Raw genomic sequence first — 16,694 nt, 5'->3', positions numbered from 1 at the left:
ACAAATTTGTAGGTGATGCTGGCCTTCAAGATGGTCTTCAGGCAAACACAGAAATGGTACATACCAATCAAAAAAAACAACCCTGAAACCTTACAAAAACCCCAAGTGAATGGACATTGTTTGGCTCATGATCAAGATCTTAAAGTCTGTCTGCAAGATTTGATATCATCCTGCCAGATTTTCCATTCCGGTCTATGAAAAGTGACATTGTTCCCTCTGAAAAACCTTACCCTTAATTATACTGCATTAAGTAAAATCAGCACGAGTAGTTTCCAGTGAGAGAGTGGGAGCCGAAAAGGAAGCAGGGGAGCAGGCTGAGAGCTACTGAGTCAGAAACACTGGTGAGCAGAGGCATGAGGAAATTCACCTGAGACGTGCATGGCAAAGGGTATTGAAATGGCAAATAGGAATCTGGAGGAACCGGTAGGGGACAAGTGAGGGACAAGCAATCAGAAATAGTGTGGGTGAATGGCAAAAACAAAGAGCCGTTTATAACAGGCAGGGACAATTAAGCTGTGTAATTACAAAATCCTGCTGCGGCTAAACTTCTGTGCAATTACTGAATGGACATGTACCCTGAACGCAGCACTTTGCAGAGGATGGCAACAGTTCCTCTCTCTTTTGTTTCTGATCCACCACCCCCCCACCCCACCCCCGCCACCCCCCACCTCAGCCAGCAGTGGCAGATGTGATACCAGCGTTGTCTGCCGAGCAGCAGCATTGCTGGCCATGGACAGCCACAACAGCACAGTCCCGGCTAACCAGCCTGCTAACTGCCAGCAAACGCGAGGCTGGAGGGGCAGTCATAAGCAGTTCCAAGTCAGCGGTGTGGCACTGGCAGTGGTGGCATCAAATAATTCTTAAAAGGTTTTCTTTACTAATGCTACGTGGAACTTCATTTATTTTTTCCATTGATTGTTAATTTAGAAAACATGATACATTCTTTACTATATTTATTATATTTAAAACAAGTATGTGACACAATGCGACAGGAGAACAGTGGGTGTCACTGTTAAGAGCAATTGGCATCTCCATGTGCCTGTATTTAGTAGTTATTTTGAGGACCTTATTACAGGTTGTCAGGTCACCATGTTCCAAGCACATTTTGTTTGCTGGATCAATTTTTATATCTAATTTTATAGCCCGGGCTGAGTTAATGTTGTTTTTTTTAAAATTACATCAGCACCTTCTGAATCCAAAATCTTCAAAGAACAGCTAGTTGCACTCTTTCAGAGCTGCATTTCTAAACCTCCCATGGGAAAAATCCCTTCCAAACATATGAAATTAGAGCCAATAAAGGACTAAAGCATCAGATGTGGAATTGAGACACTTAAATCCAGAGTTATGGTCTAAACCCTACTGCTCAGCTGTTGTATAACCTTGTGGATAATACCTCATTTGACCTACAAGTTCTTTCTGAAATCCTGCTTTCCTGCAAGCATACGGCTATGGTTACACATACCTAAATCAAGGCACTGAACAGAACAGGCTTTTAAATCTCATAGGAATTATCAGGGCATGACTTACACATACCCCAAAGGATCAGGATTCTCAAAACTTCTAAATATGGCTATTTTTAAAAAAAATAATGCCGTTTAGTGTACAAGCACCATGTAGTCAGTGAGGTCTGCAGGGAAGCAGAAGAGCTTGATCCCAGTTTCCTGCTCACCTTTCAGTTTCAGTTTATGGAGCTCAGGAGTCCCTAGGGCTGATCCATACATTGAATGTGCTGTCTGGCTCCATGTAGAAGAGAGACACCGACTGCTGTTGCTGAGATGTAAAAGAAAATGGTGACTTCTGCAATTTCTACAGCTTCGACTTCATTCAGAGTGCTCAGTGCATACTTTTAAATTCCCTGCTAGACCTCAAGGGCTACAGACAAAATGAGTAGTTTCCAAAACCTGACCAGGTTGGCATACAATTTAGGCACTGAACTTGCTCCTGTAAAATTCATGCTGTGTACTTTGTAGGAGGCAATTCTCACCTTCATAGCCTCAACTTATACCTCTGAGGCACATCATATGTTCTTTGGGAAGAAATGTTGAGCCCTCAGGGACCATTTTTTGTAAAACAGTCATTCTGAAGGTTACTGAGTTTAGCTGGGGATACCTGAGGTAACATTGGTGAGACGGCTAACTGAGTGGGGTTTGGTCTCTTCACACAGACACACAGACAGACACTCTCTCTCCCTGCCTCCACTTGCCCCCCCCCCCCCAACTCCTTTGTGCCAGCCCTACCCGTGCCAGAGGGAGTAATGATGGAGTTACCTCTTTGGCTCACTTTTCATTCTCTGGCCCTGACCGCACTGGCATACTGAACTGCATTCTTCCATAATACATGCTGCAGTTTCCAAGGGTCAAGTCTATTGGCTGAGTCAAATCTAGTGCAGCCACCTACTGTGACACCACATTTCAGTTCCCATCACTCAACCTCGAAGCCGCTTAAGACATCATGTACGATTTTTTTCTTTGAATACTGAGAAAGGGTCTCTTTTTCATTGCATACTTGATATTTTAAAAACATTTTCTAAACTTTTTTTCAGGCATTCTGGCATGAGCCACTGAAGCTGAACCTCATAAAAACCAGCCTTGTCAGGAGCTAAAAATACAAAATTTTTATATGCATACGTCCTCTTGCCTGGACAAATGAAGGCATTACACTGCAGGTTTTTGGGTCTGTCATCAAAAGAACCTCAGTGATAGCATTCACTTGAAAACAGTCATGTTTTTAATTTGCTTATATTTGTATGTCCACAGGTACGCTTACAGGGCTCATTCTCACCCTCAAAGCTCTTCTCAGACCTCCAGGAAAGTTCATACACAACAAAACATTTAACACTTAGCAAAAAATCATTTGGAACTTCAGCAAACTGGTCAATAAAAGGATATATATCTCCCTCGCAGGGAAACAAACGTTGTGATATACTCCAGGTATATGTACTGAGGGCTAGCTCTCATGCCAACTATAAGTATCTAACCTTCATGTTTCTGCCTTCCTCCGTCTCCTTCCCACCCCGGGAATGCATTGCCCTGAGGGAAGCACCCAGGGGCAGCTGGTCCTCAGGGTGGCCACCAAAGCTACCAGGTTTCCTTAGTCAATAATGAAACTGCAGGGCCAGCTGTGGTTGGACTCTGCCGCTGCTAAGGCTTGTGTACCTCAGTGTACTCAGGTGAAAGTCCCAGGTGCTGCCCCAAATCCTGCGCTGAATTCAGGCACCTGAATTAGCTCTTATAAAGAGCCACGGCTCTGGTGATTTGTTGCTGCTGGTGATATATGTAATGTCTTAGTCACCAAAGTGTCTACCCAGGGAGCTAAACAAGTTGTGAGAGCTGCTCTCTGACTCTACTTCAGCAGGCTACTATTAAATGAAAAATGAAACCAGCCAGGCAGGTATGTAATCACAAGTTTCCTGCTACCCCCAGAAAGGCACGAACAGAGTCATGCCGTGTTTGACAATGCAGCAAATTGCTGATTATGTTGTCCAAAATGAAAGAGCTTTACCAGGAGAGCGTTAACTGCGCTGGTAGCCTATTAAGGTGAGCATTTTCATGTGCCGGGGAAGCTGTAGATGACAGAGCACTGCAGAGTATTTTCCAATGGAGAGCAATTATTGTACCACGTATACAACAACTACTTACACAGACCCAAGACAGGTGACATGAAAGAACAAATGCATCTCTTCATTCCGGTGGGTTTGACATTCATCTGGGTTTAATTTGGCAATGGAGGTCACAGGTTCACCAACTAGTATTTATCATAATTAAAGCATACTGCATATAACATTTACCTGAATACTAACATTTGCAGAATTAATTTTACATAATATTTAAGATAAAATTTGGGAAGGGATTACCAGTATACTGCAGGTTTGCCCCAAGCTGTAGTATGGTCTCCACAACCACAGCTGCATTGTCTCTACAACAGTCAAAGATTTACCTGGATACTACGTATGGATCAGCCACATACCAGCTGAGTGCTTTAACTAGGGGACTATGGGGGTGAAAGAGGAGCTGCTGCCTCTTCTGGTGATATTTTGTTGGTGTCTCCCTTTCTAGGAGGAAGGCCGTGGAAACTATCAGGTTGAGTGCTGCAGACCTGCCTGTGAGCTAAACCCTTAGCTACTCGGCACAGTTGTATAGGCATGCCTTGATCGTGGCAGTCTGCAAACCTACAGAATGCTAAATGCAAAGATATATATTCATATAGACTTCTAAGTATCAGCAAAGAACAGTGTGTGAGGTCAGACCTTGTCCTTTTGGATCTCATATTTGAAGACTTTGGATGACTGCATACACCAGGTGTCAGCTCGATAAATATATCCCTTTGAATGTATTGCATTTGATGTATTCAGTTAAATTCAATAGCTCTCTCCAGGCTGGACTGTTCCGTTCCAAGTTACATTGCTGTAAATCCAAAGTAACTCCACTGAATCTACTTAAGCCTTTTTTTTAATTAGGTCTGGATGACTGACTTCAGTTTTGTACCTAAGCCATAGCACCAACTATTTCTCCTAAAAAGAAAGAGGTAGTTTGCATTAAGAATTAATAATTTTACTTTTATTTTTTTTCCAGGTGCCTGATACCTAGGATTTAAGAACAAAAGGAAAAAAACCCAACTTCTGAAACATTAAATGTGAACCTTCAAGCATTTAACATACAGTAAAATACTTATTCTTAAAAAGAATAGTGCATTTATTGTGACTTAGTTAAACAAATTGCAAACACTGAACAAGTCAAAAGCCTGGAAAAACATCAAATAACACATTTTCTGTGAATACTAGTCCAGTTTTGTCCAAGTATCATGAGTATTTTGTGCAGTCAGTATAATGATGGCAAAACTTTATATGTCTTCGTTGAAGAGTGAGGCAACCCGTTTTTTGCATCAGTTATAAAGCACCCTTTTGTACGATGCACAGAGATTATAGCATGAACTAAGATCAAATATCAGATTAAAAATCCTGTATTTTCTGGGGAGCACTGTAAATCATATGCACTGAGCCCCACTACAGTTTTGATTAAGGGAGTTACTAGGACATAAGCCATGAGCTATGGCAGGGCAAATTGTGTGTGTGTATGAGGACAAAATATATTAAAAGTAATAATTCTAAAAATGTTTTTTTCTCTTTGTTTAGGAATCAGAGTATATGGTTTTGAAGTTCAGGTGTTTGTGTGTGTGTTTGGGGTGGGCTTTTTCATCCTTCATATGTAGTTTAGTGTGAAGTCAGCATGGGAACACAAACTGAATTCAGGACTGGAGAGGTAAAGGAAAACTATTTTCATTATTTGGCTCTTGCGAATTGAGAATAAGTACTCTGAAATCTGTGGAACAGCATCTGGATGACACTGTAATCCAAACTTTTGGTTTCAAATAGTTACTGTGATAATCCTCTACTGGCATAAAACATGTCTTTTCCAGTAATGTTATGTGTAGTTCTTCATTGGTAATTACTGAATCTGGAGGATCTAGTACAGTAATTGTGCTTTTAGACATCTCCGTTTACTTCAGGTTTTACACTTGACAGGTTTTCTCCAAAGACACACAAAAAACATGTGGATTGTAACTTGCCACATTGCTATAATTTATTTCTGGCAGCTTAGAAAGAATATGAGGGTTTTGTTTTGCATTTTTATTAATTGCATGCTGTATATAAAAATTTTTTTGAAGTTCTAATGTGTAGCATCACTTGATTTCAAAACACATTACAGAAATAAACTACAACTAAGTAGTAATTGCAATTTTATGCTTCAATTCTCCACCACATCAGAGCATTTCAAGATTAGTCTATTGAAGATGATTGCCTCTGAACTATGATTGTAAATGGTTTAAAGAGCTTCCACTTTCACCCTGCGTATGTATTAGATCATATATACGTTTTTCATACTCCTATTAGATACAATGTTCTCAGAGGAAGGATCTCGAAGAAAATGGTGTAGGTTGCAATCTGCCTAAAGCAAAACTATTTTAGTAAGCCAGTCTTGAGGTTTAAATACTTTTGTTCTAACTGTATGAAGAATTCAAATTACGCAAAGAAATGAGTGGCTATTTCCAATTGCATAATGCATAAGCCTATAAAATAACCCTCTTACGAATAAACCACTAAATTTAAAACAATCTTTAGTCTGAAGAGACAAACCAAGGTAAAAATTGAGAATACAAGCATGGAGTTTGCTTAAATAATTTTAGAAGGTCATTAAAATAATAATAAACTACTCTTCAACACATCCTCTTAAATCCTTCGTTATCTAGCACCAGCCTCTGCTATTTATTCCAAACATATTTAGACAGCACCCCCACACCGCCACCCCCCGGAAACTAGAGTCCCTTTAGAACCTGTTTGTGTAAGAAAATATCCCTTTTGAAGAAGGTAACATCTTTTTGACCTGACTATTACCTACAACATGTTTCTTTGGGTGCTGAGAACTCATATGGCCACGTACGCAAGTTAATAACCGGATCACCCAGGACCAGCCTCGCCCTGACTGTGAAGTCAGTATTTCAGTTGTTCTGGTTTGTTGCTTATTCACCTATTTTCTGGCTCTACTATGACATGATTTCCCACTGGAAAGCATGCGTAAGGATGGGAGCCTGCCCTTTTGCTTGCATTGAGTTATTCTGGCTATGCTGTGCAGAAGCATCGTTTAATAGGCACTTACTGTGCAGGCAAACGCAGGCAAAGCAGGTAAGGCAGATAACTTATTCTTCCCTTGACTGCTGTATGACCTTGTCAATATGTTGTTCTCCAGGCAGGACGCACAGAATAAGACACTTACAGAAGACCCGAGGAGGAGCTGCAGCAGTTTGTCTGCTCCAGATAAAAACAAACCCAACTGTAGCAGTACCCTTTGCAAAGTGCTGCTGCCTGCGCTACAGCCAGACCGAGGATTCAGCGGTGAGATTAAAAACTGTCGTTCTCTGTCATTATTAATTTACTTTTAGCACCACTAAATATGTTGTACAAGGACAGCACGGCATGGTGCTTTCTTGAGAACCTGCCTGACTGCGAGCACCGGTACACATTGCAGAGCAACAGTTTTAAATTGGCCCCTCAAAATTAAGCTGGGGAGCGAGGCAGGGCTAGCCTGTGGGGGAGCACAGTGCTCCTCTGGGAGTGCAACACAGAGAAACCCATAAAAGGTTAATTTATTGTTCGAAATTTGGCAATATTTTGTCAACAATAAATTCGTAATATGGCTTAAAAAAAATCTCCTTTTAATTTTGGGAAGTAAACTCCTGTCTAATGCCTTTTTCTTTAGAGGTCAAGGTAGAAATCAGGGATAAACCCGCGGTTTTCAGAGCAAATTCAGGTTAATCTAGCTGCAGTATTTATTCATTTATGTTTAATCTGTGTTTCTACAAAAAAGTGTTACAACCCTGTGCTCCACAACATACAAACTGTCAGAGAAAGACCAAAACAGCAAACTAGCCAGATGTTTTGTCTGCCCAGCAAACCTTCACAAAACAGCTTTCCATTCTGCTGACAGCAGCCATGGCTTTGGTTCCTTTTGTCACCCAACCAAAGCAACTAATCTCAGCAGTTGTCGTTTGCTAATTAGTTTGAGTTATGTGATCACAGCTGAGATTTTGGCAGCCTTTTCTGGAACAGGTTTAGTAATGATGATCAATTATGACTGGGTGGAATTTCTGACAGATGACTTTTTTTTATCGTTACCTGACAATATACGGGAAGTCTTCAATTAGATAAATGCAGTTAATGAGCTGGCCCTGCCATCTGCTGTCATTTCTGCTGCTGCTTCCGCCTTTAGTGCTAGCTCAGGGTCTCCCAGGTCACTCCCTTTCCTTCAGCTCAGGGAGGAATACAAATCCCTCTAATGAGCCAACACAGTATTGAAGACCTGTCATTCAGGCTGTGCCTGGTTTCATCTAACACAACTGCCGAAAGCTTCACTTGCGAGATGGGCTGGTGACGGACGTCTCCAATAAAACAGCACTGAACCAGAAAAGGTTCACTAAGAGAATTTGCACAATCTGCTAAGATTCCCAGTTCTCAAGCTAAGTGCGTGCAGGGTTGGTGAGGATTATAAATTGCAATTTTGTTTTACAATTTGTCATTTTAACCGTTTCTGTTCTGTACGGCGCTGTGGCTCGTCGCAGGTAAGACGACTGCGTGTAATACTGTGACAGCTAGTTGAGATGCTCGACGTACCACGAGTACATCACTGCTGCAGCCGTAAGGACACCAAATAAGAGAGGGCAGTGTGCTGTGGTGCACATCTGTGTCCATAGCTTACCATGTCCGAGGCACGTGTAGGAGCACGCCTTCCACAGCAAGGGGCTGGCCTGTGTTTCGTCCTTGTGCGGGGGCACGAGGGGCCAGCAGCCAGGCTGTGGGGCTCCTCCTGGCACCCGTGCTGCTCCACCAGAGCTGTGTAGGAAGCTGCTTAATCCAGGTCTGTTGGACTGGCTCTGGAAGCCCTGCTTTCCCCACATCCGCTCCTTCTCCTCCCTGCTAACTCCGCTCCCCTTGCCTGTGCCAACCACGCAGCCTCCAGTAAGACCAGTGGGTACAGTCAGCACAGGTACGCTGTGTGATTTGCTCTGAAAATGGAAACTGCTGCCAAGGTGGTGGAGAAACCAGTACAAGAGAGACATGGACACGCTGGAAAAAGTTCAATGAAGGGCATGAAGATGATTAAGCAACTGGAGCATCTCTCCTGTGAGGAAAGGCTGAGAGAGCTGGGGCGGTTCAGCCTGGAGACAAAAAGGCTCAGGGTTTATCTCATCACTGAATATTAAGAGCTGAAAGGATGGTGCAAAGAGGATGGAGCCAGGCTCTTTTTAGTGCTGCCCAGTGACAGGGCCAGGGGCAGTGGGCACAAACTGAAACACAGGAGGTTCCCTCTGATCAAAAAATACTTTTTCACTGTGAAGGTGACCGAGCACTGGCACAGGTTGCCCAGAGAGGTTGTGGAGTCTCCATTCTTGGAGAGACATTCAAAAGCCATCTGGGCATGATCCTGGGCAACTGGTTATAGGTGGCCCTGCTTGAGCAGTGGGTTGGACCAGGTGGCCCCCAGAGGTTCCTGCCAGCCTCAACAATTCTGCAAGTCTGTGAAATGATTTTTTGTGCCTTCAGCTGGGCAGATTTGGGCATGGAAAGGAAGAGAAGCAGGAAGTAAACACATCTCTTCAAGAACAATGTGTGAACCTCTGTCAGTAGCTATCCTTTCCCATTTAGATACTTTTGGGGTGTTGCAGCAAACGCTGGAGGTGCTTGCAGGCTTGGCTTCATTCATAAACACAACCTGCTCCCTGGAGCACTATTAGCTCTTTTCTAGGATTGAGAAGCTATTTTTAAACTATATTCAAACGAGTTGTAAATTCACAGTTTAGAACTGGTCTTTACTCTTCAAAGGCTTGGGGTCAGGGGCTAGCCAGAGAATTTACCTGAACGTGACCACGTCTGAGCTAAGAGATCACATAGAAGTGACCACTGTCTTTTCTGTCACCTTCTTTCTTCTGTTCTACCCTTTCTCTGCACAGGATTGAGGGAAAAAAAACCCCAAACCAACAAACCACCAACCAAAGCCCATCTTCTGTAGGTACAAGAATAACATCATTAAAACCTACATGGACACTGCAGAAAACCACTCCCCAGCATTATCTCACACAGAGGGGAAAAACCCAGTAAAGCATGTGGTAAAAATCCAGCACTCCTCAAAAAGTAGCAAATATTCCAGAAGTTAAAATAAATCTTTATTACCTGAAAAACAATTTTCTCTTTTTCTCCCTGCTTGCTCCCCTATAGACTCGGTCTGAATGTTCAAAGTAGCAGGTTATGATTTGCTTTGATTTTGCTTGCTTATCATCATTCAGCTCAGGTTTTAAAGCTATAAAACCTACACTGAATTACAGCTTTAGAGGTACTGACAGGATGTGCTTCAGTTCTGAGACAGAACTTGGGAGAGGGGTCTGCAGATGCAGGAAAACTCTCCTTGGCAACATAAAAAGCCTCTGGCCAGTGTGCACAATCTTCCTTTGCTGCACGTAATGTCCTGAGAAGAGTGCAGCACAGTAATATTTGTTGCTTCATGTCCTAATGTACTCATTGAAAAAAATAGCTGATTTTATTGATGTTTTGTTCATTGCGAAGTGTATTGAGGTCAGTGTTAGACCATTTTCTTCAGGTGGGACTAAATTCATTAGGTATCAGCTGCTTTCACCCAACTCTCCTTGGACACATGCCAGTTTCTAAAAATGTCGATACGAACCTTTGGATTCATTTTACTGGGGTGTTGTATCCCATTCTTTGATTTACTGCAGTGCTGTATTTACAAAGGTCAACCAAATGTCTCAAAAACAAGCACAGTGCGCTGGCTGCAGTAGATGCTGCCCCAGACAGCACACCTGCAGCCAGCCCTCCTCTTGCAATAGACGGCAAAGATGAGACTGGCACAGGAGTTCACAGAGTGCAGGCAGTTGGCCCTGCAGAGCTCTTTGCTTTGGCTCTAACAGAGCGTATTCGGAGTATAAGGACAAATCATTGCACGAGATACATCCCTCCAGCAGCAGCTGGCCCAAAGACCCAGAGCGATGGTCTCTCAGTTCATCTTAGGCTTAAGGTGTCGATTCAGCATTTCTTTGCTGCCTGTACAGTAGTTTGTGTCTCCTTATCCCACGTTCAGCAAAAGATGAGGAAACAAGGCAAAGGATTTCCATTTACAGGGAGTGCTGGGACTGAGTTTCACCCTTCAGCAAAACTTAGTCCCCGCAGGACATTACTTACACCTCACCTCCTGGTTTTAGGAAATTACTTTAGTCCCTGTCCTTGAGCTATCGCTATTTCTGTGAACACAAACTCCTACAGGTCAACTCCCCGCCTTGCCCCCCCGCCTTTTGTTCCAAAGGCCCTTGTGATCCTCCCCCCCACCCCGGGGAGCAGCTGCGTGCCTGTGCTGCATCCCCTTCAGGCTGTGCTTCTGAAATATTCCCCACAGGAAAGGTTGAAGCAGCTCCTTGCTGACGGCCTTTCTTTTGAAAAGCAAGAGGAAACACTTCAAGGGAAGTCAGTGAGGAAGGTCAAGGAAAAACAGCAGCAACAGCAGTCTGTCACAAATAAGCAAGAATGCAATGCAGAGAATCCCTTTGCAAAATAATTTCTCAGGAAATGGAACAAATTGAAATATACTAGTGGATCTAGTACCAAGAACAAATCAATGATGTAAAACATTTAAATATATAACCAAAATTCCAGCAGCTTATGAACTACCAAAGCAGCTATTTCCTATGAAATTTGGACATGGATTTACTCCCTAAAATATTGAGATGTTCACTGTAAAATACACTATCAGTTCTGCACCATGGGGTAAGAAAAAAAAAAAAACACTCTGTAATAAAATGCAGGAAATACTTTAATATTTTGCAGAGCTTTGCAATTTAGAAACTCTTTGCCCTTGCAACTCATGGCAGTCAGTGTTTTCTGTCCTCTGGCATTTTCCTCTGGTAAACCATAGCAAAAGAGGAAAAACTCCACACCAAAGCCTTTGTAAAATTATCCGCCCCCCCCCCCCCCCCCCCGTATTTTGTCAGGACTTCCAGCTTCCCTTCTGCCCTCTTCAGCTCAACCAACAGTTATGCTGGTATAAAGTCCTGCTACAATAGCTTAAATAAATATATTTAGTGCTTCAGTTTCAGCTAACATTTCAATTTCTCCCACTATTATTATTTCTGGCTAAGTGAAAATACACTTGGTTTAACTACCTAGCCATCAAGTGGTTTAATTATGCAGCCTATGTTTTATTTGTGTGTACCCAGCCCCCCAGCTCTTCACCCTCTCTTCCCTTCTTCCCATGCAGTCTTCCTGAAGCAAATACAAACCCAGCATCAGTCAATTAGAGAGGAGCTATGAACTGTATCCTTACCACAAGTTCTAACCTAGGTAAGTTTGCCCAGCAGTGCCTGGGAGGCTCATGCCATAGGCCCCGTCCCAACCGAAGCCTGCAAAGCCATCAGCCTGTCATTACAAGAACAACCAGTTCCTTACTGAGCAATCCAATTTTTTAAAAAAATTTAATGTTCTTTCTTCAGCAGCCTTATTTTACCACCCAGGAAGAGTCACTCTATCGTGATGCTCAGTAACACAAGCTATGCATCTCTAAACCTTTCGTGTTTCTAAGGCTTGCATACTTCATCCATTTAATCACAAGATTTTTTTGTTAACGCTATCCAAAGTAACTAATGATCCTAGTTTCTTACATGAAATGTATGTCAAAAGCTGAATTAAAATGACAATGAGAAGATAAAAACAAATTAATACGGAAAAAGCTTTCTGCTACAGAATCTGGTTCAAGGTCAGAATTTCAAGGGCTCTAGTGGCGGACATCCTTTCACTCAGTCTCAGCAGATGTGGCTTTGCCCTTCAGCAAGCACGTGTCAAGGCTCTACCCGGATCATCTGAATGTTGTGGGAAAACCTGGCTACCAACAGAGCTCTGGAGCAAAGAGTCATGTCTGTCACCACCTGGGATTACTGATACAATGCCGCTACATGCCCCACTGACATTTACAGTTACACTCAAAACAAGATGCTTTTCATCATTTACATCTCAGCATTGACTTCTGCCTATTGATATCTTTTTGCTCAGTCACCGTGCTTTTTCCAGACGTTGCTGGACAACTTGTGAACAAGAAGAATGGTTGGGCAGGAGGGCAAAGTGCACTTTCATACAAAAGAGAAGGCTTACACATAGTTAAACCCTGTTCCATTCAAACATTTATGCTACCCTGAAATCTTTACTATCAAGGATTAAGTTCAGCTTTGTGCTTCTTTTAGGACACGGGCTATTGGCTATGATCTGACTTGAGACATCATGACAACTGAGTTCACTCACACTGCAGAGGTATTAGCCCATCATAAGAACCAGTCTGCATTTCAAAGCCAGCCAGCAGAGTTTGCAGTTGCTTCTACAGCATCCCAGAGGTACCAGCATCTTAAATGCAGTATTTGAAAATAAGATCATCTCACCTATTATGCATACGTTGGCTAACATTCAAGCTATTGAGTAGCAACAGCAATGTGTTCTCATAGGTCCTCCTATATAAGCTTCTGAATTACTCACCGTCATCCAGAAAGTGAGAAAACTACATTTATGAGTAATACATAAAATTCAAACGAGACCTTTATTTACATTGGGTTTTCAAGCGCTGGGTGTTGCAACATACATAACAAAATTTCATACTACATTTTTTATAGGAAATCAGGTTGAAAAGCTGTTCTACAGAATCAATTTGTCAAAACTGGCTAAGCAGAAAATGTGTCAGCTTGGTTTTAGAGTACTCTGTCAATTTTACAGTGTCTGCTATCGTTCAGAGTATTCCTGATGTCACGGTTATAAAAACAGAGCGCTCATGCAGGTTAATTTACAGTGAACTCACCTAGTAAATTTTACATTCTTCACTTGTTTAGAAGAGCAGGTCAATACTCTCCACATTGTCTCACAAAGCAATTACGGATCCAAATAGGGAGAAAACTAGATCCATCAGGAGATTTTTAACAGAAAGAAACTAGATGTAGCAAGACAAGGAGTCAGAACTTTAATTCCATGACAAACTGAATTATAATCTCTCATTTTGTAGAAAACAAGTTGTACTGTAAAGATTAATCAAGTCCTTTTATTCCCTATTAACATTATGCAGCAACCAATATGAGTGTCTAGGTAAACAGAAACTTTGTGAAATGTTTTGCTGCAAAGCTGACTTCAGTAATGCACGCAAATGATAAAGTCATCAACTCTGCTCACTGCCAGAAATAAAAAAAATGGCTTCAGGAGCAAATAACACTGATTCATACTGTGCTCAAGCACTAGTCAACAAAATCTATTAAACTGCACAGGTGAAATAAAAAATCAAAGCAGCTTTGTTATCTGACTTGTGACACCTTATTTAAGTCTCAGGCATTACTTCTTTATATCAGCATAAATATGTAGCCTTCTACAGCTCTTATGATGTGGTTACAGACACAAAAATGTTATAGTAGAAAGCAAGAGCTAGTTCAAGGAATTTCAGACTTTGAAATCAGCAAGACACAAAGCTAAAATTCATATGTTCCTTTTTCAAGTTATGAATACCTTCACTAAAACATAAATATTTTAACATATATTAATTTTTTCTGACATTCAAAATTGTAAAGTCAATATGGCAGAATTATTGTTAAAAGCACATATTTACAAATATTCTTTTTTCCATACATAAAGTATTTGGCATAATTATAACAATCTTACTGCATACACAACTGTTTGCTTCTTTTTCACATAATGGTACACTCCTTATTAAAATTTACCAGTTATGTACAAAAATACTTGAACATTTATTATAGAAAACCTCTATAACTACCATCAACAGCATGTAACTGCTGAAGGTTTAATTGACAGAATATAAAAAGTGGTCACTTTCTTCCAGTTAAACTATCAACAAATCAAACACAGCTAAAATCAACATGAGCTTCCCAACAAAAGAGGGAGAATATTTTTAACAGCATGATTGATTTAAAATGCAGTTCACACAGCTGTTCCCAAGCACATTAAACAGTCAGTAAGAGAAAGAGGATACAAAAAATACATACAGAAGGTGCTTTTTTTTTTCCCCTCCACATTCCTACGGCTTGGCATTCGCTTTCCAGAACTCTTCAGATGCCAGTCAGTGAAATACAACCTAAGGCCAAACACCATTCTCCTACAATAAAGATGACGGTGATGAACTCAAGATAAAAAGCAAATCCAAAACCTGGCTTCACTGGTATGTGCACATCGAAAGATCTGGTCAGAATTTTTGCTAGGTTTTTACAGAATTATTAGTGACCTTTGCAATTAGCTTTCAAAATTTATTGATTTATAACTAGTAGTTTGTATTTAAAAAAAAACTCCATTCATTTACTGTATGGCCTTGGTACTAGTCAGTACTCATTCCTGTACACAAGTGAAATGAACAATTCATTTGTACCCATTTCATACACAGATTGTATTTTAGGGTGAACTTTGAAAAAGAGGAGAGAGCCTCCACTAGCAAAGTGCTAGCTTTTTAAAAAACAAAACCAAGCAAACAAACAAACAAAAAATCCCATTAACTGGAAGAATAAAAGTAAATTGCACCTCAAAAAGAAAAGGATGTGTCAGGTACAGTAATACACTAATGGCACAAAACTTTATCAAGATTCCTCAGAATGGTGCTGTATGCTGAATGAAATGCAGGTATTTTTCCATCTTAAAAATAATATAAACCAAGTGTGTGTTTCAGAAATTCCAAACCACATTCTTACAACAGTTCTCTGCAGTATAACTTGCATTATATTTCCATTTTTCCACAGACATTTGAAATGACCAACCTGTTCATCGGCTAAGAGAAACAACTTCCAGCCTACTTGCAGAAACATTCTAATCTACAGACTACTTTGTTAGAAAGCGTGCATTTATCTCTAGTAGTAAAGATCCAGTCAGTATATTCTGCATTTTGTAAGAAGCATTTGGCTAACTCAGATGAGAGTTGTAGGGTTTTAGATTTTTTTAAAAACAAAAATAAAGTACAAATAAAAACATTTATCAGTATTCACCACCATGAACTTGAAAAAAAATCCTCTCATTCATGCTTCCTATAATATCTGGCGCAACCTAAATTAGTAATTTCATTTCAAATGTGCAACATAATATTAATAAGCATTTCAAAATTACTCAAAAGAAAAGGTGGGTGAAATATTAAAGTGCCTAACTAAACGGTTTTTACCATTTTTTAAAAAATATTATTTCTTAAACGGTAAAGAACTGGCTGCAATTAAATAGAAAAGTGGCTTCTCATAGCTGAGAGACTTTGCGGGGCAGGGGCCTGGGCCGGGGAACCTGCTCAGTCCTCCTGCTGCTGTTTTCCAGATTGTTCGGCCGGACCAGCTGTGGCTTGGGCGGCAGCGCTGGCGGGTCCGTGGTGGGTGGGATGGAGAGGCTGTGAGGTAGAGGAACAGGGCGTTTCAAAGTCCGCTCGTACACGCTGTAAGGCGGCGGAGTTTTACTTTCTTTTCTCACAGGCTCCTCAGAAATGCTGTAGCTTGGGACAGTCACTGTCGGTTCACTGCCTTGGCTTTCAAAGCCTGACGTCTCTGATGTGCTACATCGGCTGAGCGAAGAGATGCCGCTGCTGTAACTCCCTGACAGCACCGGGGAGTTGGATATAAGCCCCGAGGAATGATACTCCACTGGAGATGGTGTGAATGACTGCAGAGACCCCTGCTCGAAAGAAAGGGCAGAAGAAGAATTTACCTGGAGTAAGCGAGGGAGAGCATTTCTGTGCTCAGACTGAAAACATATGGAGATACCGGCACGTATATTCTGAGGCTTGATAAATTTAAATGGTTGTGTCCCTGTTTAATCAAGATCCAGTAAGAAACCAACAAAAAGATCATTTCAAGAGTGCCTAGGTACACCTTAAACATAGTGTGGTCACGCTCGTAATTCAGTAATTCGTGTAAGTGGACGTAAAACTGTATTTAAACGCTATCTTACTGTCGTAATAGCCCGGGAGCGCCCTGGAAGCCTTTAAACCGAACCCTCCTAGCGGGTTTTCCCAGCCGTAAGCGGCAGGCGCCTGGGGCGTGCCTGGTGGCGTCCTGCCCCCTAGCGGCCAGGCACCGCACCTGCAGCCCGCTCACTGCTGCTGCTTCAGGCTCTCACCTTCCACATTCGTTTTCCTCACAGT

General features: G+C 41.6%; 1 protein-coding gene across 4 annotated transcripts in view; it reads right to left on the bottom strand.

The window, feature by feature from the left end:
* Window positions 1-14,867: 14,867 nt before the first annotated feature.
* Window positions 14,868-16,694, bottom strand: part of DOCK4 (dedicator of cytokinesis 4) — a 254,109-nt gene continuing 252,282 nt past the window's right edge. For all 4 annotated transcript variants that reach the window (XM_080394179.1, XM_080394177.1, XM_080394180.1 and 1 more), the window contains one exon: window positions 14,868-16,225. In XM_080394179.1, the coding sequence (XP_080250305.1) occupies window positions 15,800-16,225 (426 nt within the window). In that variant the 3' untranslated portion in view covers window positions 14,868-15,799. The remainder of the gene's footprint in view (window positions 16,226-16,694) is intronic.

This window comes from Falco punctatus (assembly GCF_963210335.1).
Source record: "Falco punctatus genome assembly, chromosome: 6".
In the NCBI taxonomy this organism is placed as follows: Eukaryota; Metazoa; Chordata; class Aves; order Falconiformes; family Falconidae; genus Falco; species Falco punctatus.
The sequence above is the reverse complement of the archived record's forward strand: the minus strand, read 5'-3'. Positions and strand labels throughout refer to the sequence as shown.